General features: G+C 45.8%; 2 protein-coding genes and 1 long non-coding RNA gene across 6 annotated transcripts in view; 2 read left to right on the top strand and 1 right to left on the bottom strand.

Annotated features, from left to right (window-relative positions):
• Positions 1–1609: 1609 nt before the first annotated feature.
• Positions 1610–5696, bottom strand: LOC127914352 (uncharacterized). 3 transcript variants are annotated; one of them, XR_008088178.1, is made up of 4 exons: positions 5642–5696; positions 5227–5342; positions 2307–2422; positions 1610–1674 (listed from the first exon to the last, which is right to left on the bottom strand). It is a non-coding gene; the product is annotated as an uncharacterized LOC127914352 (long non-coding RNA). The 3 variants fall into 3 exon arrangements; XR_008088179.1 differs by lacking the exon at positions 1610–1674 and adding an exon at positions 1751–1798; XR_008088177.1 differs by lacking the exon at positions 1610–1674 and adding an exon at positions 2115–2219.
• Positions 5697–7658: 1962 nt separating this feature from the next.
• On the top strand, positions 7659–19415 carry LOC127914351 (myocardin-related transcription factor B-like). Its single transcript, XM_052490119.1, has 9 exons — positions 7659–7849; positions 8227–8367; positions 11501–11669; positions 11842–12013; positions 12172–12316; positions 12510–13148; positions 18084–18221; positions 18347–18401; positions 18519–19415. Exons 2-9 carry the CDS (start codon positions 8278–8280, stop codon positions 18944–18946), a joined length of 1836 nt encoding a protein of 611 aa, XP_052346079.1. The 5' UTR covers positions 7659–7849; positions 8227–8277; the 3' UTR covers positions 18947–19415.
• A 4182-nt stretch (positions 19416–23597) lies between these two features.
• Positions 23598–27568, top strand: part of LOC127914349 (L-rhamnose-binding lectin CSL2-like) — a 67808-nt gene continuing 63837 nt past the window's right edge. For both annotated transcript variants that reach the window (XM_052490118.1, XM_052490117.1), the window contains exons 1-6: positions 23598–23868; positions 24558–24593; positions 24829–24882; positions 24963–25098; positions 26125–26234; positions 26371–26415. In XM_052490118.1, coding sequence (XP_052346078.1) covers positions 23838–23868; positions 24558–24593; positions 24829–24882; positions 24963–25098; positions 26125–26234; positions 26371–26415 — 412 coding nt within the window. In that variant the 5' untranslated portion in view covers positions 23598–23837. The remainder of the gene's footprint in view (positions 23869–24557; positions 24594–24828; positions 24883–24962; positions 25099–26124; positions 26235–26370; positions 26416–27568) is intronic.

The following is a 27568-nucleotide window of genomic DNA, read 5'->3' as shown; positions in this document are numbered from 1 at the left end:
GAATATATAAAGTAAAAAAAAACAAAAATTAACAGTAAACATTACACATACAACAGTTTCAAAACAGTAAAGACATTACAAATGTCATATATATATATATATATATATATATATATATATATATATATATATATATATATATATATATATATATATATATATATATATATACACAATGTACAAATAATTAAAGGACACAAGATAAAATAAATAAGCATAAATATGGGTTGTATTTACAATGGTGTTTGTTCTTCACTGGTTGCCCTTTTCTCGTGGCAACAGGTCACAAATCTTGCTGCTGTGATGGCACACTGTGGAATTTCACCCAGTAGATATGGGAGTTTTTCAAAATTGGATATGTTTTCGAATTCTTTGTGGATCTGTGTGATCTGGGGGAAATATGTCTCTCTAATATGGTCATACATTGGGCAGGAGGTTAGGAAGTGCAGCTCAGTTTCCACCTCATTTTGTGGGCAGTGAGCACATAGCCTGTCTTCTCTTGAGAGCCATGTCTGCCTACGGCGGCCTTTCTCAATAGCAAGGCTATGCTCACTGAGTCTGTACATAGTCAAAGCTTTCCTTAATTTTGGGTCAGTCACAGTGGTCAGGTATTCTGCCGCTGTGTACTCTCTGTGTAGGGCCAAATAGCATTCTAGTTTGCTCTGTTTTTTTGTTAATTCTTTCCAATGTGTTAAGTAATTATCTTTTTGTTTTCTCATGATTTGGTTGGGTCTAATTGTGCTGTTGTCCTGGGGCTCTGTAGCGTGTGTTTGTGTTTGTGAACAGAGCCCCAGGACCAGCTTGCTTAAGGGACTCTTCTCCAGGTTCATCTCTCTGTTTGTGATGGCTTTGTTATGGAAGGTTTGTTTCCTTTTAGGTGGTTGTAGAATTTAATGGCTCTTTTCTGGATTTTGATAATTAGTGGGTATCGGCCTAATTCTGCTCTGCATGCATTATTTGGTGTTTTACGTTGTACACGGAGGATCTTTTTGCAGAATTCTGCGTGCAGAGTCTCAATTTGGTGTTTGTCCCATTTTGTGAAGTCTTGGTTGGTGAGCGGACCCCAGACCTCACAACCATAAAGGGCAATGGGCTCACTATCTCTCCCTCTCAGTGTTTGTCTGTCTCAATCCATTTTCTCTTATCTACCTCCTCTCTGTTCTTCTCTCTATCCTCTCTCTCTCTCTCTATCCTCTCCTCCTCTCTGTTCTTCTCTCTATCCTCTCCTCCTCTCTGTTCTCTCTCTATCCTCTCCTCCTCTCTGTTCTTCTCTCTATCCTCTCCTCCTCTTGTTCTTCTCTCTATCCTCTCCTCCTCTCTGTTCTTCTCTCTATCCTCTCCTCCTCTCTGTTCTTCTCTCTCCTCCTCTCCTCTCTCTCTCTCTCTTCTCTCTATCCTCTCCTCCTCTCTGTTCTTCTCTCTATCTCTCTCCTCCTCTCTGTTCTTCTCTCTATCCTCTCCTCCTCTCTGTTCTCTCTCTATCTCTCCTCCTCTTCCTCTCTCTCTCTCTGTTCTTCTCTCTATCCTCTCCTCTCTCTCTCTCTCTTCTCTCTATCCTCTCCTCTCTCTCTGTTCTTCTTCTCTCTCCTCTCTCCTCCTCTCTGTTCTTCTCTATCCTCTCCTCCTCTCTCTTCTACTCTCTATCCTCTCCTCCTCTCTGTTCTTCTCTCTATCCTCTCCTCCTCTCTCTCTGTTCTTCTCTCTATCTCTCCTCCTCTCTCTCCTCCTTTTCTCTCTATCCTCTCCTCCTCTCTGTTCTTCTCTCTAACCTCTCCTCCTCTCTGTTCTTCTCTCTATCCTCTCCTCCTCTCTCTTCTCTCTCTATCCTCCTCTCTGTTCTTCTCTCTCTCTCTCTCTCTCCTCTCTCTCTATTCTCTTCTCTCTCCTCTCTATCCTCTCCTCCTCTCTGTTCTTCTCTCTATCCTCTCCTCCTATCCTCTGTTCTTCTCTCTATCCTCTCCTCTCTCTCTCTCTTATCCTCCTCCTCTTCTCTCTCTATCCTCTCCTCCTCTCTGTTCTTCTCTCTATCCTCTCCTCCTCTCTCTTCTTCTCTCTATCCTCTCCTCCTCTCTGTTCTTCTCTCTCTCTCTAACCTCTCCTCCTCTCTCCTCCTCTCTGTTCTTCTCTCTATCCTCTCCTCCTCTCTGTTCTTCTCTCTATCCTCTCCTCCTCTCTCTTCTACTCTCTATCCTCTCCTCCTCTCTGTTCTTCTCTCTATCCTCTCCTCCTCTCTGTTCTTCTCTCTATCCTCTCCTCCTCTCTGTTCTTCTCTCTATCCTCTCCTCCTCTCTGTTCTTCTCTCTAACCTCTCCTCCTCTCTCTTCTTCTCTCTATCCTCTCCTCCTCTCTGTTCTTCTCTCTAACCTCTCCTCCTCTCTGTTCTTCTCTCTATCCTCTCCTCCTCTCTCTTCTACTCTCTATCCTCTCCTCCTCTCTGTTCTTCTCTCTATCCTCTCCTCCTCTCTGTTCTTCTCTCTATCCTCTCCTCCTCTCTGTTCTTCTCTCTATCCTCTCCTCCTCTCTGTTCTTCTCTCTAATCCTCTCCTCTCTCTGTTCTTCTCTCTTCTCTCTCTTCTCTCTCCTCCTCTCTCTTCTCTCTCTATCCCTCTCCTCCTCTCTGTTCTTCTCTCTAACCTCTCCTCCTCTCTCCTCTCTCCTCTCTCCTCTCTGTTCTTCTCTCTATCCTCTCCTCCTCTCTGTTCTCTATCTCTCTCCTCTCTCTCTCTCTGTTCTTCTCTCTCCTCCTCTCTCTTCTCTCTCTCTGTTCTTCTCTCTATCCTCTCCTCCTCTCTGTTCTTCTCTCTATCCTCTCCTCCTCTCTGTTCTTCTCTCTATCCTCTCCTCCCTCTCTGTTCTTCTCTCTAACCTCTCCTCCTCTCTGTTCTTCTCTCTATCCCTCTCCTCCTCTCTCTTCTTCTCTCTATCTCTCTCTCTCTCCCTCTCTCTTCTCTGTTCTTCTCTCTCCTCCTCTCTGTTCTTCTCTCTATCCTCTCCTCCTCTCTGTTCTTCTCTCTATCCTCTCCTCCTCTCTGTTCTTCTCTCTATCCTCTCCTCCTCTCTGTTCTTCTCTCTCCTCTCTCTATCCTCTCCTCCTCTCTGTTCTTCTCTCTATCCTCTCCTCCTCTCTGTTCTCTGTTCTTCTCTCTATCCTCTCCTCCTCTCTGTTCTTCTTCTCTCTCTGTTCTTCTCTGTTCTCTCTCTCTCCTCTCTCTCTTCTCCTCTCTGTTCTTCTCTCTATCCTCTCTCTCCTATCTCTCCTCCTCTCTGTTCTTCTCTCTATCCTCTCCTCCTCTCTGTTCTTCTCTCTAACCTCTCCTCTCTCTGTTCTTCTCTCTATTCTTCTCCTCTCTTCCTCTCCTTCTTCTCTGTTCTTCTCTCTAACCTCTCCTCCTCCTCTCTGTTCTCCTCTCTCTCTATCCTCTCCTCCTCTGTTCTCTCTCTATCCTCTCCTCCTCTCTGTTCTTCTCTCTATCCTCTCCTCCTCTCTGTTCTTCTCTCTATCCTCTCCTCTCTCTGTTCTTCTCTGTCTTCTTCTCTCTATCCTCTCCTCCTCTCTGTTCTTCTCTCTAACCTCTCCTCCTCTCTGTTCTTCTCTCTACCTCTCCTCCTCTCTGTTCTTCTCTCTATCCTCTCCTCCTCTCTGTTCTTCTTCTCTCTATCCTCTCCTCCTCTCTGTTCTTCTCTCTATCCTCTCCTCCTCTCTGTTCTTCTCTCTATCCTCTCCTCCTCTCTGTTCTTCTCTCTATCCTCTCCTCCTCTCTGTTCTTCTCTCTATCCTCTCCTCCTCTCTGTTCTTCTCTCTATCCTCTCCTCCTCTCTGTTCTTCTCTCTATCCTCTCCTCCTCTCTGTTCTTCTCTCTATCCTCTCCTCTCCTCCTCTCTGTTTCTCTCTTCTCTATCCTCTCCTCCTCTCTCTTCTACTCTCTAACCTCTCCTCCTCTCTGTTCTTCTCTCTTCCTCTCTATCCTCTCCTCCTCTGTTCTTCTCTATCCTCTCCTCCTCTCTGTTCTCTCTCTCTCTCCTCCTCTCTGTTCTTCTCTCTATCCTCTCTCCTCTCTGTCTCTCTCTCTCTCTCTTCTTCTCTCTCCTCTCTGTTCTCTCTCTCTCTCTCTCTCTTCTCTCTATCTTCTCTCTCTCCTCTCTGTTCTTCTCTCTATCCTCTCCTCCTCTCTGTTCTTCTCTCTATCTCTCTCCTCTCTCTCTGTTCTTCTCTCTATCCTCTCCTCCTCTCTGTTCTTCTCTCTATCCTCTCCTCCTCTCTGTTCTTCTCTCTCCTCCTCTCTCTCCTCCTCTCTGTTCTTCTCTCTAACCTCTCTCCTCCTCTCTGTTCTTTCTCTCTCCTCCTCTCTGTTCTTCTCTCTATCCTCTCCTCCTCTCTGTTCTTCTCTCTAACCTCTCCTCCTCTCTCTTCTTCTCTCTAACCTCTCCTCCTCTCTGTTCTCCTCTCTGTTCTTCTCTCTATCCTCTCCTCCTCTCTGTTCTTCTCTCTATCCTCTCCTCCTCTCTGTTCTTCTCTCTAACCTCTCCTCCTCTCTCTTCCTCTCTCTTCTCCTCTCTCTTCTCTCTCCTCCTCTCTGTTCTTCTCTCTAACCTCTCCTCTTCTCTCTAACCTTCTTCTCTCTAACCTCTCCTCTCTGTTCTTCTCTCTATCCTCTCCTCCTGTGCTCTGTTCTTCTCTCTATCCTCTCTCCTCTCTCTTCCTCTCTCTCTCCTCTCTCTTCTTCTCTCTATCCTCTCCTCCTCTCTGTTCTCTCTCTCTATCCTCTCCTCTCTGTTCTTCTCTCTTCTCTCCTCCTCTCTGTTCTCTCTCTCCTCTCTCTGTTCTTCTCTCTATCCTCTCCTCCTCTCTGTTCTTCTCTCTATCTCTCCTCCTCTCTGTTCTTCTCTCTATCCTCTCCTCCTCTCTGTTCTTCTCTCTATCCTCTCCTCCTCTCTGTTCTTCTCTCTATCCTCTCCTCCTCTCTGTTCTCTCTCTATCCTCTCCTCCTCTCTGTTCTCTCTCTATCCTCTCCTCCTCTCTGTTCTCTCTCTCCTCTCTCTCTAACCTCTCCTCTCTGTTCTTCTCTCTAACCTCTCCTCCTCTCTCTTCTTCTCTCTCTTCTACCTCTCCTCTCTCCTCTCTCTTCTTCTCTCTAACCTCTCCTCCTCTCTGTTCTTCTCTCTATCCTCTCCTCCTCTCTCTTCTTCTTCTCTCTCTGTTCTCCTCTCTCCTCTCTTCTCTCTAACCTCTCCTCCTCTCTGTTCTTCTCTCTAACCTCTCCTCCTCTCTGTTCTTCTCTCTATCCTCTCCTCCTCTCTGTTCTTCTCTCTATCCTCTCCTCCTCTCTGTTCTTCTCTCTAACCTCTCCTCCTCTCTGTTCTCTCTCTACTCTCCTCCTCTCTGTTCTTCTCTCTAACCTCTCCTCCTCTCTCTTCTACTCTCTATCCTCTCCTCCTCTCTGTTCTTCTCTCTATCCTCTCCTCCTCTCTCTTCTTCTCTCTATCCTCTCCTCCTCTCTGTTCTTCTCTCTATCCTCTCCTCCTCTCTGTTCTTCTCTCTATCCTCTCCTCCTCTCTGTTCTTCTCTCTCTATCCTCTCTCCTCTCTGTTCTCTCTCTCTTCTTCTCTCTATCCTCTCCTCCTCTCTGTTCTTCTCTCTAACCTCTCCTCCTCTCTGTTCTTCTCTCTATCCTCTCCTCTTCTCTGTTCTTCTCTCTTCTCTCTATCCTCTCTCTGTTCTTCTCTCTGTTCTTCTCTCTCCTCCTCCTCTCTGTTCTTCTCTCTATCCTCTCCTCCTCTCTCTTCTCTCTATCCTCTCCTCCTCTCCTCCTCTCTGTTCTTCTCTCTATCCTCTCCTCCTCTCTGTTCTTCTCTCTCTGTTCTATCTCTCTCCTCCTCTCTGTTCTTCTCTCTTCCTCTCTCCTCCTCTCCTCCTCTCTGTTCTTCTCTCTATCCTCTCCTCCTCTCTGTTCTTCTCTCTATCCTCTCCTCCTCTCTGTTCTTCTCTCTACCTCTCCTCCTCTCTCTCTCTCTATCCTCTCCTCCTCTCTTCTCTCTGTCTTCTCTCCTCTCCTCCTCTCTGTTCTTCTCTCTCTCTATCCTCTCCTCCTCTCTGTTCTGTTCTCTCTCTATCCTCTCCTCCTCTCTGTTCTTCTCTCTATCCTCTCTCTATCTTCTCCTGTTCTCTCTGTTCTTCTCTCTACCTCCTATCCTATCCTCTCTCTCTCTTTCTCTGTTCTCTCTCCTCTCTCTCTCTGTTCTCTCTCTCTCTCTCTATCTCTCTCCTCCTCTCTCTCTGTTCTTCTCTCTATCCTCTCCTCCTCTCTCTTCTCTCTCTCTATCTCTCTTCTCTCTCTCTCTCTCTTCTCTCTATCCTCTCCTCCTCTCTGTTCTCTATCCCCTCCTCTCTATATCCTCTCTCTCTCTCTTCTTCTCTCTATCCTCTCCTCCTCTCTGTTCTTCTCTCTCCTCTCTCCTCTCTGTTCTTCTCTCTCTCTCCTCCTCCTCTCTGTTCTTCTCTCTCCTCCTCTCCTCCTCTCTGTTGTTCTCTCTCTATCCTCTCCTCCTCTCTGTTCTTCTCTCTATCCTCTCCTCCTCTCTGTTCTACTCTCTACCTCTCTCCTCTCTCTGTTCTTCTCTCTCCTCCTCTCTGTTCTTCTCTCTATCCTCTCCTCCTCTCTGTTCTTCTCTCTATCCTCTCCTCCTCTCTGTTCTTCTCTCTATCCTCTCCTCCTCTCTGTTCTTCTCTCTATCCTCTCCTCCTCTCTGTTCTTCTCTCTATCCTCTCCTCCTCTCTGTTCTTCTCTCTATCCTCTCCTCCTCTCTGTTCTTCTCTCTATCCTCTCCTCTCTCTGTTCTTCTCTCTATCCTCTCCTCCTCTCTGTTCTTCTCTCTAACCTCTCCTCCTCTCTGTTCTTCTCTCTACCTCTCCTCCTCCTCTCTGTTCTTCTCTCTATCCTCTCCTCCTCTCTGTTCTTCTCTCTATCCTCTCCTCCTCTCTGTTCTACTCTCTATCCTCTCCTCCTCCTCTCTGTTCTCTCTCTCTAACCTTTCCTCCTCTCTGTTCTACTCTCTATCCTTTCCTCCTCTCTGTTCTACTCTCTAACCTCTCCTCCTCTCTGTTCTTCTCTCTATCCTCTCCTCCTCTCTGTTCTGCTCTCTCTTCTTCTCTCTATCCTCTCCTCCTCTCTGTTCTTCTCTCTATCCTCTCCTCCTCTCTGTTCTTCTCTCTATCCTCTCCTCCTCTCTGTTCTTCTCTCTATCCTCTCCTCCTCTCTGTTCTTCTCTCTAACCTTTTCTCCTCTCTCTTCTTCTCTCTATCCTCTCCTCCTCTCTCTTCTACTCTCTAACCTTTCCTCCTCTCTGTTCTTCTCCTCTCTAACCTTTCCTCCTCTCTGTTCTTCTCTCTATCCTCTCCTCCTCTCTTCTTCTCTCTATCCTCTCCTCCTCTCTCTTCTACTCTCTATCCTCTCCTCCTCTCTGTTCTACTCTCTATCCTCTCCTCCTTGATGTTTTCAAACAGTTCAGATGTCATTACTAATGAACCTATTCCTCCTCCCCCTGCCTTCCTCCTCCCCCTGCCTTCCTCCTCCCCCTGCCTTCCACCTCCCCTGCCTTCCTCCTCCCCCTGCCTTCCTCCTCCCCCTGTCTTCCTCCTCCCCCTCTTCCCTTAGGCCCCGTCTCCTTCCCTCTCTCCTCAGATGTCTTCCAAGATGACATCTCTTCCTGCTCTTCCTCCTTGTCTCCCGAGCAACTCGGGATCCTCCAATCACCAGCCTTCTCCTCGTCGCCAGGGTTCTCAGACGACCAATCACTGAGTGACCTGTCGCCTGGGGTCTTGCCCCTTACCCACAGTCCCACCCATGTTCAGGTGAAATTACCTTTCCCTAAATCCTAACTTCAACCATCAAGTGAGATTACCTTTCCCCTAAATCCTAACTTCAACCATCAGGTGAGATTACCTTTCCCTAAATCCTAACCTCAAACATCAAGTTAGATTACCTTTCCCTAAATCCTAACCTCAAACATCAGGTGAGATTACCTTTCCCAAAATCCTAACCTCAAACATCAGGTGAGATGACCTTTCCCCAAATCCTAACCTCAAACATCAAGTGAGATTACTTTCCCCTAAATCATAACTTCAACCTTCAACACGGGAAACACAAAACTGACTTTAGAACTGCAAGTCATGTTTGGATCAGATCCTTTGCTATTAGCTGTTTATATTTCTGTCCTGCTTTCCTGCAGTCTATCTTGGCTTTGCTCCCAGCAACCGAGGGCGTCAGCCAGTCAAGGAGCATGACCGTGGGCGACTCTAACTCCATGGCAAAGACCGGGAGACCAAAGGGGATGTATCTGACCTCCCATGCCACGCCCCTGCTGCCAAAGGTATTGGTACAGGGCTACTCAGAAATAGACCAAACACACATCCAGAACAATGTGTAAATGCATCTGTAAAAAGCATTCAAGAAACTAAGAATGAAATGATTGAAGCATTCAAGAAACTAAGAATGAAATGATTGAAGCATTAACAATGGATTGATTGATTTATTTATTGATTGATTGGTGGTAAAGTCAATCAAAAATAATCCCATGCATATACAGCATTGCAGTATTACGGTATTACAGCATTACAGTATTACAGTATTACAGTATTATGGTATTACAGTATTACACTATTACAGTATTACAGTATTACAGTATTACAGTATTACGGTATTACAGCATTACAGTATTACAGTATTACAGTATTATGGTATTACAGTATTACACTATTACAGTATTACAGTATTACAGTATTACAGTATTATGGTATTACAGTATTACACTATTACAGTATTACAGTATTACGGTATTACAGTATTACAGCATTACAGTATTACTGTATTACGATATTACAGTATTACAGTATTAAGGTATTATAGTATTACAGTATTACGGTATTACACTATTACAGTATTAAGGTATTACAGTATTACTGTATTACAGTATTACAGTATTAAGGTATTATAGTATTGCAGCATTACGGTATTACACTATTACAGTATTAAGGTATTACAGTATTACAGTATTACGGTATTACAGTATTAAGGTATTACAGTATTACAGTATTAAGGTATTACAGTATTACAGTATTATGGTATTACTGTATTGCAGCATTACGGTATTACAGTATTACACTATTACAGTATTACAGTATTACGGTATTACGGTATTACAGTATTACACTATTACAGTATTACGGTATTACGGTATCACGGTATTACAGTATTACAGATGTTAATGCGTTGTCTGCATACAGAGACAGACATGTTTTGACTGTGAGGGTCAGATACAGTATATCAGTCTCTTCTTCTCCCGGTGTCTCCTGACAGGTATTCAACCACATAACATAATGTACACACTCACTCTGGTGTTACGCATTTATTAGTGTCGACAGTCACTACCAACGGAACTATGCCCTATGGATTTAGGCACCCACACACACACACAAACACACACCTGCTAGATGTCACAGCTGACTGGACATACTGTCTGCTGTCACGGTTTCACACATGCGTTTAATGCCAGGATTCAGCTAGGATACTGACTGTTCAACCTGAAAGGATCACATATGTTACATGACATATTGTACAGTCGTGGCCAAAAGTTTTGAGAATGACACAAATATAAATGTTCACGAAGTCTGCAGCCTCAGTTTGTATGATGGTAATTTGCATATACTCCAGAACGTTATGAAGAGTGATCAGATGAATTGCAATTAATTACAAAGTCCCTCTTTGCCATGCAAATGGACTGAATCCCCCTGCCACAAAAGGACCAGCTGACATCATGAAAGTGATCTCATTAACACAGGTGTGAGTGTTCACGAGGACAAGGCTGGAGATCACTCTGTCATGCTGAGTGTGTGCGAATAACAGATTGGACGCTTCAAAAGGAGGGTGGTGCTTGGAATCATTGTTCTTCCTCTGTCAGTCATGGTTACCTGCAAGGAAACACATGCCATCATCATTGCTTTGCACAAAAAGGGCTTCACAGGCAAGGATATTGCTGCCAGTAAGATTGCACCTAAATCAACAATTTATCGGATCATCAAGACCTTCAAGGAGAGCGGTTCAATTGTTGGGAAGAAGCGCCCAAGAAAGTCCAGCAAGCGCCAGGACCGTCTCTTAAAGTTGATTCAGCTGCGGGATCGGGGCACCACCAGTACAGAGCTTGCTCAGGTCATTATCTCTGATGAATCTCCTTTCCGATTGTTTGGGGCATCCGGAAAAAAGCTTGTCCGGAGAAGACAAGGTGAGTGCTACCATCAGTCCTGTGTCATGACAACAGTAAAGTATCCTGAGACCATTCATGTTGGTACCATTCTCAGCCAAGGGAGTGGGCTCACTCACAATTATGCCTAAGAACACAGCCATGAATAAACAATGGTACCAACACATCCTCCGAGAGCAACTTCTCCCAACCATCCAGGAACAGTTTGGTGACGAACAATGCCTTTTCCAGCATGATGGAGCACTTTGCCTTAAGGCAAAAGTGATAACTAAGTGGTTCGGGGAACAAAACATTGATATTTTGGGTCCATGACCAGGAAACTCCCCAGACCTTAATCCCATTGAGAACTTGTGGTCAATCCTCAAGAGGCGGGTGGACAAATAACAACCCACAAATTCTGACAAACTCCAAGCATTGATTATGCAAGAATGGGCTGCCATCAGTCAGGATGTGGCCCAGAAGTTAATTGACAGCATGCCAGGACAGATTGCAGAAGTCTTAAAAAAGAAGGGTCAACACTGCAAATATTGACTCTTTGCATCAACTTCATGTAATTGTCAATAAAAGCCTTTGACACATATGAAATGCTTGTAATTATACTTCAGTATTCCATAGTAACATCTGACCAAATATCTAAAGACACTGAAGCAGCAAACTTTGTGAAAATTAATATATGTGTCATTCTCAAAACCTTTGGCCACGACTGTATACATCCTGCTGTTAACTTTGCCTTAGGAACTCATAACGTGGTAGTAATTTCAGAACTGGCAGTACTAATCAGAACTGATCTGACCTCTCTCAGGTTATACTGTTTATGTATTTTGACAATGCTTGAATAATACATTTCTCCCCCTCTCCCTCCCTATCCCCTACCCCCTCTCCCTCCCTATCCCCTACCCCTCTCCCTCCCTATCCCCTACCCCCTCTCCCTCCCGCTCTCCCCCTTCCTCCCTCCCCATCCCCTCCCCCCTTCCTCCCTCCCCATCCCCTCCCCCTTTCTCCCTCCCCATCCCCTCCCCTTTCCCTCCCTATCCCCTCTCCCCCTTCCTCCCTCCCCATCCCCTCCCCCTCTCCCTCCCTATCCCCCCCCCTCTCCCTCTCCCCCTTCCTCCCTCCCCATCCCCTCCCCCTCTCCCTCCCTATCCCCTCCCCCCTCTCCCTCCCCATCCCCTCCCACCTCTCCCTCCCCATCCCCTCCCTCCCCATCCCCTTCCCCTCTCCCCCTTCCTTTCTCCACCTTTCTCAGACAGCCCGGTCTCTCACACCTCCCTACGACTCTTCCTCCCTTACTCCCTCCCTGAATTCCTCTCGCCCCCCCCGCCCGCGGAAACCACGGGATTCACAGCCCAAGATGAGGAAACTCAAATACCATCAGTACATTCCCCCCGACCAGAGAGGGACGGCCGGGACTGCCGGTAATAGTCTATACTTTAAAAAAATTCTATACTTTAAAAATCATGATTATCTTTTATGTATATATTACCTTTCATACAGTACTTGCAGCCCAATGTGCTTTACATTACAAATGTTGTCAAAATGAGTCCACTAAATAGCAGGGAAGTTGATCATTATTAACATTGTGCTCAGGGGGAGGGGCCAGTCAGAGGAGCCCCACCCCAGCCCAGCTCTTAGACCCCGCCTACTCCAGCCTCCTGCAGCAACAGCAGGTGTTCCTCCAGCTGCAGATCCTCCAGAACCAACAACAACAACAGCAGAACCAGCAGCAACAGGACCAGCAGCAGCTCACCGTCACACCCAGGTAGGTAGCACTACATACACCAAACCTCCCTCCCCCTGGGCCTTCTCTCAAGAACTGTGGTTTCATTCAGATGTTATACTGTTCATCAGACCATTTAAAGTTGGTTGACCATTACATGAGCTCTGGCAACTAGCATGAATGTTTTGTTTTTATCAAAGTGGAGACACCAACCAAATGGTGAGGTTCTCTGGAGCCATGCACCAGAACCCTCAGCCTGTATCCAAGGCAACAAACCACACCTCTGTGGACACAAGTCCCTCCAACAAGTCTGAGCTCCTCCCACCTAACCTGGTCGACCTCACGGTAATATGGACAGGACAATCACTTGAACATTTTAACGTTTATAGCACTTCTCACTTCCTATTTATCTGTACCTTCTCTTCCTTCTTTTGTCATTGCTTGCTTCTCTTCATTCTCTGACCTCTTTCTCTCATCCCTCTCTATTTGCTGTCCCTGACCCTCTCTTCTGTCACACTCCGTCCTCCTTCTATCCCAGGTGTCTGAGTTGCGACAGCAGCTGCGTAAGCGAGGTCTTCCTGTCTCCGGCACCAAGCCCACCCTCCTCCAGAGGTTACGCCCTTTCCAGCTGCCCCACCTGTGTTTAACCCCTATGCCCCTCTGCCAGCTGGGTACCAGCCAGGAACCCCTTACCCCCACCTCCTTGCTCACCCCCAGCCACTACCCCAGCTCCAGCTCTGGAACTGACTCCCCCACCAACAGCCCTAACCATCAGGTCTACATCCAGTCCACTGGAATTCTGAGCGGGGTTCCAAACGGAATTGTTAATGGCATTCCGAATGGTAATACTAATGGAATAGGGGTCAGTGTGGTGGGGGAGCAGTGTGGCTTCCTGGCCGCTGCGTTAACCCCATCGTCGACACCCAGCCCCGGTCTCCCCCTATGCTCCTCTTTGCCACTGTCGACTGGCGCCTTCTGGCAGTCGGAACAGGAGCAGCAGGAGTTGAGCCTGGAGCTGGAGATGAGGGATAGGATGAGGAGCAGGCCCAGGGAGAGGCTATCTCCTCCTCTGTCTCTATCCTGTGGGGGTTCCCTCCATCCCTTCCTGCAACAGGATCCAGGATGGCCCAGAGGGACACCAGAGAGGGAAGGACAGACAGAGATCCTGTTCACACAGGTAAACTAACACGCCTGACTCAGACAGACAGACCAGTCTCTCCTATACCTGACAGACAGAAAGATTCACCAGTCTCTCCTGTATCTGACTCAGACAGACAGATACACCATAGTCTCTCCTATACATGACAGACAGACAGACAGACACACCATAGTCTATCCTATACCTGACTCAGACAGACAGATATACCATAGTCTCTCCTATACCTGACAGACACACCATAGTCTATCCTATACCTGACAGACAGACAGACACACCATAGTCTATCCTATACCTGACTCAGACAGACAGATACACCATAGTCTCTCCTATACCAGGCAGACAGACAGACAGACAGACAGACAGACAGACAGACAGACAGACAGACAGACCATAGTCTATCCTATACCTGACTCAGATAGACAGATACACCATAGTCTCTCCTATACCTGACAGACAGACAGACACACCATAGTCTATCCAATACCTGACTCAGACAGACAGATATACCATAGTCTATCCTATACCTGACTCAGACAGACAGATATACCATAGTCTATCCTATACCTGACTCAGACAGACAGATACGCTCCCTAAAACACTTCTGTGAGCAGGCCTTTCTAATCGACCTGGCCCGGGTATCCTGGAAGGACATTGACCTCATCCCGTCAGTTGAGGATGCCTGGTCATTCTTTAAAAGTAACTTCCTCACCATTTTAGATAAGCATGCTCCGTTCAAAAAATGCAGAACCAAGAACAGATACAGCCCTTGGTTCACTCCAGACCTGACTGCCCTCGACCAGCACAAAAACATCCTGTGGCGGACTGCAATAGCATCGAATAGTCCCCGCGATATGCAACTGTTCAGGGAAGTCCAATTTGTAAGTCGCTCTGGATAAGAGCGTCTGCTAAATGACTTAAATGTAATGTAAATGTAAGTCAGGAACCAATACACGCAGTCAGTCAGGAAAGCTAAGGCCAGCTACTTCAGGCAGAAGTTTGCATCCTGTAGCTCCAACTCCAAAAAGTTCTGGGACACTGTGAAGTCCATGGAGAACAAGAGCACCTCCTCCCAGCTGCCCACTGCACTGAGGCTAGGTAACACGGTCACCACCGATAAATCCATGATTATCGAAAACTTCAATAAGCATTTCTCAACGGCTGGCCATGCCTTCCGCCTGGCTACTCCAACCTCGGCCAACAGCTCCGTCCCCCCCCCGCAGCTCCTCGCCCAAGCCTCTCCAGGTTCTCCTTTACCCAAATCCAGATAGCAGATGTTCTGAAAGAGCTGCAAAACCTGGACCCGTACAAATCAGCTGGGCTTGACAATCTGGACCCTCTATTTCTGAAACTATCCGCCGCCATTGTCGCAACCCCTATTACCAGCCTGTTCAACCTCTCTTTCATATCGTCTGAGATCCCCAAGGATTGGAAAGCTGCCGCAGTCATCCCCCTCTTCAAAGGGGAGACACCCTGGACCCAAACTGTTACAGACCTATATCCATCCTGCCCTGCCTATCTAAGGTCTTCGAAAGCCAAGTCAACAAACAGGTCACTGACCATCTCGAATCCCACCGTACCTTCTCCGCTGTGCAATCTGGTTTCCGAGCCGGTCACGGGTGCACCTCAGCCACACTCAAGGTACTAAACGATATCATAACCGCCATCGATAAAAGACAGTACTGTGCAGCCGTCTTCATCGACCTTGCCAAGGCCTTCGTCTCTGTCAATCACCATATTCTTATCGGCAGACTCAGTAGCCTCGGTTTATCGGATGACTGCCTTGCCTGGTTCACCAATTACTTTGCAGACAGAGTTCAGTGTGTCAAATCGGAGGGCATGCTGTCCGGTCCTCTGGCAGTCTCTATGGGGGTGCCACAGGGTTCAATTCTCGGGCCGACTCTTTTCTCTGTATATATCAATGATGTTGCTCTTGCTGCGGGCGATTCCCTGATCCACCTCTACGCAGACGACACCATTCTATATACTTTCGGCCCGTCATTGGACACTGTGCTATCTAACCTCCAAACGAGCTTCAATGCCATACAACACTCCTTCCGTGGCCTCCAACTGCTCTTAAACGCTAGTAAAACCAAATGCATGCTTTTCAACCGATCGCTGCCTGCACCCGCATGCCCGACTAGCATCACCACCCTGGATTACATTTACATTTACATTTAAGTCATTTAGCAGACGCTCTTATCCAGAGCGACTTACAAATTGGTGCATTCACCTTATGACATCCATGGTTCCGACCTTGAATATGTGGACATCTATAAGTACCTAGGTGTCTGGCTAGACTGCAAACTCTCCTTCCAGACTCATATCAAACATCTCCAATCGAAAATCAAATCAAGAGTCGGCTTTCTATTCCGCAACAAAGCCTCCTTCACTCACGCCGCCAAGCTTACCCTAGTAAAACTGACTATCCTACCGATCCTCAACTTCGGCGATGTCATCTACAAAATGGCTTCCAACACTCTACTCAGCAAACTGGATGCAGTCTGTCACAGTGCCATCCGTTTTGTCACTAAAGCACCTTATACCACCCACCACTGCGACTTGTATGCTCTAGTCGGCTGGCCCTCGCTACATATTCGTCGCCAGACCCACTGGCTCCAGGTCATCTACAAGTCCATGCTAGGTAAAGCTCCGCCTTATCTCAGTTCACTGGTCACGATGGCAACACCCATCTGTAGCACGCGCTCCAGCAGGTGTATCTCACTGATCATCCCTAAAGCCAACACCTCATTTGGCCGCCTTTCGTTCCAGTACTCTGCTGCCTGTGACTGGAACGAACTACAAAAATCGCTGAAGTTGGAGACTTTTATCTCCCTCACCAACTTCAAACATCAGCTATCTGAGCAGCTAACCGATCGCTGCAGCTGTACATAGTCTATTGGTAAATAGCCCACCCATTTTCACCTACCTCATTCCCATACTGTTTTTATACTGTTTTTATTTATTTACTTTTCTGCTCTTTTGCACACCAATATCTCTCTACCTGTACATGAACATCTGATCATTTATCACTCCAGTGCTAATCTGCAAAATTGAAATTATTCGATTACCTCATGCCTTTTGCACACATTGTATATAGACTCCCCCTTTTTTCTACTGTGTTATTGACTTGTTAATTGTTTACCCCATGTGTAACTCTGTGTTGTCTGTTCACACTGCTATGCTTTATCTTGGCCAGGTCGCAGTTGCAAATGAGAACTTGTTCTCAACTAGCCTACCTGGTTAAATAAAGGTGAAAAAAAATAAAATAAATACACCATAGTCTATCCTATACCTGACTCAGACAGACAGATACACCATAGTCTATCCTATACCCAACAGGTAGACAGATACACCATAGTCTCTCCTATACCCAACAGGTAGACAGATACACCATAGTCTCTCCTATACCTGACTCAGACAGACAGATACACCATCGTCTCTCCTATACCCAACAGATAGACAGATACACCATAGTCTCTCCTATACCCAACAGGTAGACAGATACACCATAGTCTCTCCTATACCCAACAGATAGACAGATACACCATAGTCTCTCCTATACCTGACTCAGACAGACAGATACACCATCGTCTCTCCTATACCTGACTCAGACAGACAGATATACCATAGTCTCTCCTATACCTGACTCAGACAGACAGATACACCATAGTCTCTCCTATACCCAACAGATAGACAGATACACCATCGTCTCTCCTATACCCAACAGATAGACAGATACACCATAGTCTCTCCTATACCCAACAGGTAGACAGATACACCATAGTCTCTCCTATACCCAACAGATAGACAGATACACCATAGTCTCTCCTATACCCAACAGGTAGACAGATACACCATAGTCTCTCCTATACCCAACAGGTAGACAGATACACCATAGTCTCTCCTATACCCAACAGACAGACAGATACACCATAGTCTCTCCTATACCTGACTCAGACAGACAGATACACCATAGTCTATCCTATACCCAACAGGTAGACAGATACACCATAGTCTCTCCTATACCCAACAGGTAGACAGATACACCATAGTCTCTCCTATACCCAACAGGTAGACAGATACACCATAGTCTCTCCTATACCTGACTCAGACAGACAGATACACCATAGTCTCTCCTATACCCAACAGGTAGACAGATACACCATCGTCTCTCCTATACCCAACAGATAGACAGATACACCATAGTCTCTCCTATACCCAACAGGTAGACAGATACACCATAGTCTCTCCTATACCTGACTCAGACAGACAGATACACCATCGTCTCTCCTATACCTGACTCAGACAGACAGATACACCATAGTCTATCCTATACCTGACTCAGACAGACAGATACACCATCGTCTCTCCTATACCCAACAGATAGACAGATACACCATAGTCTATCCTATACCTGACTCAGACAGACAGATACACCATAGTCTATCCTATACCTGACTCAGACAGACAGATACACCATAGTCTCTCCTATACCTGACTCAGACAGACAGATACACCATAGTCTCTCCTATACCTGACTCAGACAGACAGATACACCATAGTCTATCCTATACCTGACTCAGACAGACAGATACACCGTCGTCTCTCCTATACCTGACTCAGACAGACAGATACACCATAGTCTATCCTATACCTGACTCAGACAGACAGATACACCATAGTCTCTCCTATACCTGACTCAGACAGACAGATACACCATAGTCTCTCCTATACCTGACTCAGACAGACAGATACACCATGGTCTCTCCTATACCTGACTCATCTCACCCCAACAAACTTCACACAGGTACACAACTATATCATCCACAAGATTTAGCTGAGACAGTGCAACACATCACTGTGATTTTATCTTACCATTTACAATATTCACCGTTAAATACTGTATAGCTTCATACAGTATGTACAATTTAACCTCCTCCACTGTCCAATCAGGTGTTCTGCTGCCAGCCGTGGGACGTGATTGGCCAGGACTTTGAGCTGCCCATGCAGATCACAGCCAGTCCCATTCAAGCCCCACCCAGCGTCCGCAGTCTGGAGGAGGAGCTGCAGGAGGCCATTAACAGAGTACTGGTCAGTGTATGTTTGTGTGTGTGTGTAAATCAGAGTCACTGCTGACATTCATTGTATTTTGTAAAAGGTGACCCTGTCAAGTAAACCCTTGGGTGATTTCCCTGTCTCTGTCCTGCCCACCTTAGATGGACCCCAGTCAGTCTATAGAGGACATTCTGGAGGAACCTACCACCTGTGTGGGTGAGTGGATAGCTCTCTGGCCTCTCAATGACAATTTATGGTTCTGTAGTCACCAAGACTGGTCATGGAAAGTTACAGGCTTTTGTTTGTTTTTATTGCCTTCCCCCTCTCTTCTAGACTCCCACTCCTCCTCTGTCTCAGACCTCCAATCCCCTGTCACTATCCTCCCTGGCCCCTCCCCTCCTCCCCAAACAGACCAATCCCAGCCGTTCCGTTGTCATTCAAAGGATGACAACTTCCTATCCTCTCCTCTCTGCTCCTCCCTCCTGCTGGAGCTCCCACCGTCACCTTCGACGATGGTTCCCCGCCAAGCCGCCCCACCCCCTCTCCCTCCCTCCATCTGTACTTCTCCCCTGCCTCCCACTGTGACCTCACGGAAGAGGCGGGCTCAGGCAACCTTTGACCCTGCTGATTGGTTGGAGTCGCTAGCCTCTGGACTCCGCCCTCTCAGTCCTCCATCTGCCCCATTCGTTGAGACCGACTTTGGCCTCAATTTGGATCTGAACGTCAATCGAGCGTTGGATCTCATGGTGGAGCAGTGGTGAAGGTCTTAGGTGGACTGAGTGTCAGTGTGTGTGTGTGTGTGTGTGTGTGTGTGTGTGTGTGTGTGTGTGTGTGTGTGTGTGTGTGTGTGTGTGTGTGTGTGTGTGTGTGTGTTAGTCGGACTTCAACATACACCTCCCAAACAATGGGAACAGATTTGTGAATGTCCATCCATCAGTCTATCCATCCATCCCCTCTGTCCATTTTGTGAGTGAGTAGTCTGTTTGAGAGAGGTGACTGCAGGTCTGTACCCCACGCAATGTTGAGAGACAGATACTACTACACTGGAAGAGATGAAAAAAGACTGAGTTGCATTGGTGGAACAATAACTGGCAGAGGGAATCTCACACACACACACACACACACACACACACACACACACACACACACACACACACACACACACACACACACACACACACACACACACACACACACACACACACACACACACACACACACACACACACACACACACACACACACACACACACACACACACACACACACACACACACACACACACACACACACACACACACACACACACACACACACACACACACACACACACACACACACACACACACACACACACACACACACACACACACACACACACACACACACACACACACACACACACACACACACACACACACACACACACACACACACACACACACACACACACACACACACACACACACACACACACACACACACACACACACACACACACACACACACACACACACACACACACACACACACACACACACACACACACACACACACACACACACACACACACACACACACACACACACACACACACACACACACACACACACACACACACACACACACACACACCTTGAGTTGTCCTGTTAAATAAAAAATGGCCAAATGAACAATGCATATTTGGAGTCACACACAATCCAACACATTGTTTCCCATTATAAACAAAGAAACCCAGTTGAACAGGGCCCCTACTGTTCCCCCAGCCACAGTCATTGAGTCCGAGTCATTCATAAAGGCCATTAAAGCCAGACTGGGCAGACAGACAGGGCACACAGCTTGTCCATGTCTCCAGACCTTTCCCTAGTGCCAGACACACAGTCGGCATGTGGGGAGAGAGAGCTGGCAGACACCACACAACCCTTACAGGGAAGTGTATGTGTGTCAATGTGTGTATGTGTGTGTGTGTTTGTGCACACTTGGCTGCTTCTGTTTGTGTCCGTGTGTGTGTGTGTTAATACACACACACACCCCATTGTATATTTATCGGAATTGTTGCAAATATACCTGTAGCTCCTTGTTTGTGTAGACTAAGTGTGCAATGTCTCTGAGTATTGATTTTGTACGGTTGATCTGTGAGAGAGAGAGAGAAGAGAGAGAGAAGAGAGACTGCTTCCACATTTCGTGCCTATTTTAATTGTGGTCTCAACACTAGTCTGTTGCTGCAACATATAACACTGTGAGTGGGTAAGTAAAACCTAATGAACCAATATGTTCAATTCATTGCTTGCCTTTTTTTAAATTTAAGATAAAAAACTGGTAAACATCCTATTAAGCCAAAGATAAATAGCAATCACTCTGAGGCTTCAGAGCCTGCAAGACCACCATATTACCAGAGTGTATGTTCTCATCAGTGCATGAGAACAGGTGGCCACTGTTTTATGAGGACCTCCCACAGTGTTTGGAGGAAACAGCTTGGTGCTCTACACACTATAAGGGCCACAGTCACTGTTTACACCTGTTGTTATGGAGATAAAAAGGTCAAATAAAGGTTATGTGCAGGATAACAATGGCAATTAATTTCATGAAACAATTTCATGATTTTAGCTTAGATCTTTTCAGTGCTTTATCCCATATTGTAAAAACAGGTAGAATTTGGAAATTCATCTGTCCCAAAGAGAGGCTGTTCTGATTGCAGGAAGTGACACAGGTGTTCCCTGAGACCACAATCTCTCTTTTGGCCAGTTCCAAATCGACCCCTAGCCCCAACCCCCTAGGCACATGAGGAGGATAGAACTGGATAGATATAATCTATATGGTAATAGCTCCACCATTCCCCTGATAGGCTATGTGGAACTTTCCCCATATCGCACACAGCTATCCAGCCTACTAGAAGTTGTGCCCTGGTACGAGGGGCTAGAGGCTAGGGGTCCGTATGGGATTGGCCATATTCATTTTAAATGACCACCAGGGGTGTCCCATCAGTAAAGAGCTGAGGAGGTGAATACTGTACTTCTCCCGAACATGGATCATGATGAAGTTGTCTGTGTTTCCGTGCTATCAGTGATTGACAAGGCAGTTCAAGGGCTTATTCTCAGGGTCAGAATGTTCAGTATTTACAGAGCAGATATTATTCTCTATTCCACATGATGTTCTACCAGATCCAATGGTTCTGAGGTCATGACAGACTTAATTCAGCTGTTGTGATTCCGATTGGTTGTATGGCCTGTCAATTAGTGAAGTATGCGAGCACTGATTATGGCCTGGTCTGAGAGCAACCCACAGCCTCTGTTAGCAGTATGGCGACTTCTCCACCTAGCCTTCCAATCGGCTTAGGGGAACTTCTGCCATATTTCTTCTGCCTATCTGGTTCATGTAGATTAGAAAACCAAAGGGGTGTAGGGGCTAGGGGTTGTTTTTGGACCAGGCCTGTGTTATGTTCATTGGGAGAATACAACACATAGTGTGCTTTCCTAATCTCCTCGCTGACTCGACACCCTTCTTAAAGACCATTGTGTGAACAACAAACTGTGATCTTACTAATGTTCCCCAGAGACATTTATTTATATATATGGCTCTGATGTTCCCCACCCAGTCTCTGAATAATAACCACTGCGCTAAGTGCAATATGGTGTATGCAAAGGGCACAGCCATTGGGAAATACCAGGCCCCCATATCTCTGTCTTGTCGTTACTCTAAACAAAATGTTGTAATGAGTCCTCACTCAACAAGATGTCGCATAAAGCTTAGTTCATTTGACGGTTTTCACTGCATCAGGGATAGCATACACAAACGTTTCGGCTTCACAGCCTTCTTCAGTGTGAAGGTACAAATGTATTTGAATTCAAAACAGCATTTGTAGGGAACAACAGATTAGCAGCAGGTGCTTCTAAGTAGGGATACCAATCAGCAAGCCAAGCTTTCAAGTTGAAGTATTCCACGAGCAGCTTTCATCGTAGAACTGTAGAAAACCATGTTGAATGGTGACAATGGGACAGACTGACGACCGTGATAATCACGGTGGTCAAACACGTTCTCTGTCTGCTGCACTTAGGATGACGAGAGAGAGAAACGCAGGAGAGTAACATGCTACCTCTTGTGAATGGAGATGCTCTAGGCCTACTGTACTCTGTCTGGTCCTGGACAACCGGTGATCAAACACATTCTCTGTCTGCTGCACTTAGGATGACGAGAGAGAGAAACGCAGGAGAGTAACATGCTACCTCTTGTGAATGGAGATGCTCTAGGCCTACTGTACTCTGTCTGGTCCTGGACAACCAGTGGTCAAACACATTCTCTGTCTGCTGCACTTAGGATGACGAGAGAGAGAAACGCAGGAGAGTAACATGCTACCTCTTGTGAATGGAGATGCTCTAGGCCTACTGTACTCTGTCTGGTCCTGGACAACCAGTGGTCAAACACATTCTCTGTCTGCTGCACTTAGGATGACGAGAGAGAGAAACGCAGGAGAGTAACATGCTACCTCTTGTGAATGGAGATGCTCTAGGCCTACTGTACTCTGTCTGGTCCTGGACAACCGGTGGTCAAACACATTCTCTGTCTGCTGCACTTAGGATGACGAGAGAGAGAAACGCAGGAGAGTAACATGCTACCTCTTGTGAATGGAGATGCTTTAGGCCTACTGTACTCTGTCTGGTCCTGGACAACCGGTGTGTATGTTGGTTTTCATCTGAACCAGTCTCTTCCCCTACATCTGTGCTGATATCACCTGACCTATGTTAGGAGTGTATCGCTTTCAGAATCAGTGGAGAGGTTGGTGGGTTGTTTGGGAGAACTGTCGATGCTAGGTTACTCCTGTCTGTCTGTCTGTCTGTCTGTCTGTCTGTCTGTCTGTCTGTCTGTCTGTCTGTCTGTCTGTCTGTCTGTGTTGTTAAGGTATTTCTTTCCCCCTTGAGGCTTTCTGTAACCAGAATGAGAGAAAGAGGGATTAGACTAAGACGTTGTCATAATCGAGATCAGGAAGTATCTGAGCCAACTGTTGCCATTGTTTCGGTCAGCTCCATTCATTGGGAGTTCAATTTGGCTTCCAATGCCGATATACTTCCTGGATAATCTTCAGATTGATAACATCACTGTCTAATCTTTCTTCATCTCATCCTAGTACTGTAACCAGATAGTGTGGGGATGACCCAATGGCAAAAATACAATCAGTATTTAAATTGATTTATTTATTATGTAACTTATTCAGGCAAAATGTTATCAATAAGTGTTCAAATTGTATTGTAAAAAAACATTAAGAAATTAAAAGTCTTAATAGATTTCCCATCCACTGTCTCGTTGTTTTGTGTTTGCCTTTATTACGACAGCATCACTTAACCCAAAACATCTTCCCGTGGCCGACACATCATCAAACACTTGTGGTTTGAGCTGTTGTGAAATGTTTGTTTAGTGTTGCCAAGATGACTGCTAATCTGCTGAAGAAGTTTGTGCTCCTGGTTGATGATTTGCCAACAAGGATCTGTTCTTGACTAGTATCAATAAAGGTTAGTTAAATAAGGTAATGAGAGGGCTTCTTAAGGAAGTAAAAATACCACATAAATATCAAGTGTATTTGTCCAAGTGACCAACTGTAACATCTTACTTGTTACTACTACAACTGAACCAGCTACTACCAGAACTGTACCCAGCATCATGCTCCTTGTCAGACTGACTGCGTTCACCTGTGAGTATACTGACTGACTTGTAACAAAATATGTATTTGAGGGCGTTTAAAACATACATTCCAGTATTTTCCAGAAGTTTCTATATCAGTTTGTATTGAAAGTAATTGAAGTCCAATATCAACAGTATGACCCAGGTCTAATATACAGCATCCTGTATCAAATCAAATCAAATCAAATCAAATTTTATTTGTCACATGGGCCAAATACAACAGGTGTAGTAGACCTTACAATGAAATGCTTACTTACAAGCCCTTAACCAACAATGCGTTAAGATGTTTTAAGAATAAGTGTTAAGTAAAAAATAGAAAATAGAAAATAAAAGTAACAAATAATTAAACAGCAGCAGTAAAATAACAAGCGAGGCTATATACAGGGGGTACCGGTACAGAGTCAATGTGCGGGGGCACCGGTTAGTCGAGGTAATTGAGGTAATATGTACATGTAAGTAGAGTTAAAGTGACTATGCATAGATTATAAACAGAGAGTAGCAGCAGCATAAAAGGGGGGTCTAGGTAGCCCTATCTGAGGACTAGGTGATGTCCCATGTCTGTCTATACGCAGTACCATACTATATACTGTACATTATTTATATACTTACTGTATATGCTGTACACTACTCTTCTGTAAAGAATTGCGATGAGACTGACCAAGGTTAGAAAAGCTGAACTAGCTGTGTGATGTGTTTCAGTGCTGGCTGCAGTTTGCTGTACACTACCAGCTGCAGGTACACAGTTCTTAGTTAAACCCGACCAGTTTGTGTGCGTGGGTGGTTGTGTGTGTGGGTGGTTGTCTATGTTTGTGTGCGTGGGTGGTTGTGTGTGTGGGTGGTTGTGTGTGTGGGTGGTTGTGTGGGTGGGTGGTTGTGTGTGGGGTGGTTGTCTATGTTTTTGTGTGTGGGTGGTTGTGTGTGTGCGCGCATCCACATCTATAACGTTATGGTAATTATTTTTCTCACTCAGCGACGAGAGTGGTCACCTGTGACAATGGAGAAAACGTCCAGTTCCTGATCTGTGGTAAGAACACACACATTCTATCCTGATGGTCTCTCCATAGTGCTGTCTGTTTCTTTACATGGTTTTTCTTGCCCTGCTAGATTCTGGAGTGATCTTCATTGAGAGAGCTCTGTATGGAAGGACTGACAGAACCACCTGCAAAGAAGGACGACCTGCCAACCAGCTGACCAACACACAGTGTTCACAGACGGGCACCCTGGAGGTCCTCTCACACAGGTATAGTCAGTATTTCTTTGATAAAGAGAGGCACCCTGGAGGTCCTCTCACACAGGTACAGTCAGTATTTATTTGATAAAGACAGGCACCCTGGAGGTCCTCTCACACAGGTACAGTCAGTATTTATTTGATAAAGACAGGCACCCTGGAGGTCCTCTCACACAGGTACTCAGTCAGTATGTATGTGATAAAGACAGGCACCCTGGAGGTCCTCTCACACAGGTACAGTCAGTATTTATTTGATAAAGACAGGCACCCTGGAGGTCCTTTCACACAGGTACAGTCAGTATTTATTTGATAAAGACAGGCACCCTGGAGGTCCTCTCACACAGGTACTCAGTCAGTATTTATTTGATAAAGACAGGCACCCTGGAGGTCCTCTCACACAGGTACTCAGTCAGTATATATGTGATAAAGACAGGCACCCTGGAGGTCCTCTCACACAGGTACAGTCAGTATTTATTTGATAAAGACAGGCACCCTGGAGGTCCTCTCACACAGGTACTCAGTCAGTATTTATTTGATAAAGACAGGCACCCTGGAGGTCCTCTCACACAGGTACAGTCAGTATTTATTTGATAAAGACAGGCACCTTGGAGGTCCTCTCACACAGGTACAGTCAGTGTTTATTTGATAAAGAGAGGCACCTTGGAGGTCCTCTCAGAGGTACACTCAGTGGTACACTCAGTCACAGTATTTATTTGATAAAGACAGGCACCTTGGAGGTCCTCTCACACAGGTACAGTCAGTATTTATTTGATAAAGACAGGCACCCTGGAGGTCCTCTCAGAGGTACACTCAGTGGTACACTCAGTCAGTGTTTATTTGATAAAGACAGGCTGGGATTCAGAGGCACGTTGTTGAAAAGCACATTGCAGTATCAATGTGCCTTTTTAAAGCCAAATTTCCTGATGTTCACAGTAAACACTGCAAATGTTTCTTTAAATGTCAAGCGCTGCATGCTTGTTGACACCACGTTTGATTAAATCCCAGCCATAGATCATCTTACCTCCTGATATCCCCCAGGTGCAATGGGAAACAGGTGTGTGAAGTGAACACTGAAGTCTTCCGTACTTCTGACCCCTGTGTTGGAATCTACAAATACCTGGAAACCACCTACACCTGCCTCCCAGCAAGTCAGTCTGTTTCTATGTATATTAATACAAAACACTAAACCAGGCTACTGTCTGCTATGAAAATGTATGTCTTTTATTTATGTCTGCCCAGCAGTGGCCAGTGTGGTGTGTAATTCCTGTTTGTTTGTCTTGGCAGCACGCAGCATCACGTGTGAAGGCTCTGATGTTCAACTAGAATGTGTTAAGGCTCTGATGCTCTACTAGAATGTGTTAAGGCTCTGATGCTCTACTAGAATGTGGTGAGGCTCTGATGTTCAACTAGAATGTGTTAAGGCTCTGATGCTCTACTAGAATGTGTTAAGGCTCTGATGCTCTACTAGAATGTGGTGAGGCTCTGATGTTCAACTAGAATGTGTTAAGGCTCTGATGCTCTACTAGAATGTGGTAAGGCTCTGATGTTCAACTATAATGTGTTAAGGCTCTGATGCTCTACTAGAATGTGGTAAGGCTCTGATGTTCTACTAGAATGTATTAAGGCTCTGATGTTCTACTAGAATGTGTTAAGGCTCTGATGCTCTACTACAATGTGGTAAGGCTCTGATGTTCTACTAGAAAGTGTTAAGGCTCTGATGTTCTACTAAAATGTGTTAAGGCTCTGATGCTCTACTAGAATGTGGTAAGGCTCTGATGCTCTACTAGAATGTGGTAAGGCTCTGATGTTCAACTAGAATGTGGTAAGGCTCTGATGCTCTACTAGAATGTGGTAAGGCTCTGATGTTCAACTAGAATGTGGTAAGGCTCTGATGTTCAACTAGAATGTGTTAAGGCTCTGATGTTCAAATAGAATGTGTTAAGGCTCTGATGTTCAACTAGAATGTGTTAAGGCTCTGATGTTCAAATAGAATGTGGTAAGGCTCTGATGTTCAACTAGAATGTGGTAAGGCTCTGATGTTCTACTAGAATGTGGTAAGGCTCTGATGTTCAAATAGAATGTGGTAAGGCTCTGATGTTCAACTAGAATGTGTTAAGGCTCTGATGTTCTACGAGAATGTGGTAAGGCTCTGATGCTCTACTAGAATGTGTTAAGGCTCTGATGCTCTACTAGAATGTGTTAAGGCTCTGATGCTCTACTAGAATGTGGTAAGGCTCTGATGTTCAACTAGAATGTGTTAAGGCTCTGATGCTCTACTAGAATGTGGTAAGGCTCTGATGTTCAACTAGAATGTGTTAAGGCTCTGATGCTCTACTAGAATGTGTTAAGGCTCTGATGCTCTACTAGAATGTGGTAAGGCTCTGATGTTCAACTAGAATGTGTTAAGGCTCTGATGCTCTACTAGAATGTGGTAAGGCTCTGATGTTCAACGAGAATGTGTTAAGGCTCTGATGCTCTACTA

Source organism: Oncorhynchus keta, chromosome 31 (genome assembly GCF_023373465.1).
Source record: "Oncorhynchus keta strain PuntledgeMale-10-30-2019 chromosome 31, Oket_V2, whole genome shotgun sequence".
NCBI classification, from domain to species: Eukaryota; Metazoa; Chordata; class Actinopteri; order Salmoniformes; family Salmonidae; genus Oncorhynchus; species Oncorhynchus keta.
Note: the sequence above shows the minus strand (reverse complement) of the source record. Positions and strands in the feature narration are given on the sequence as shown.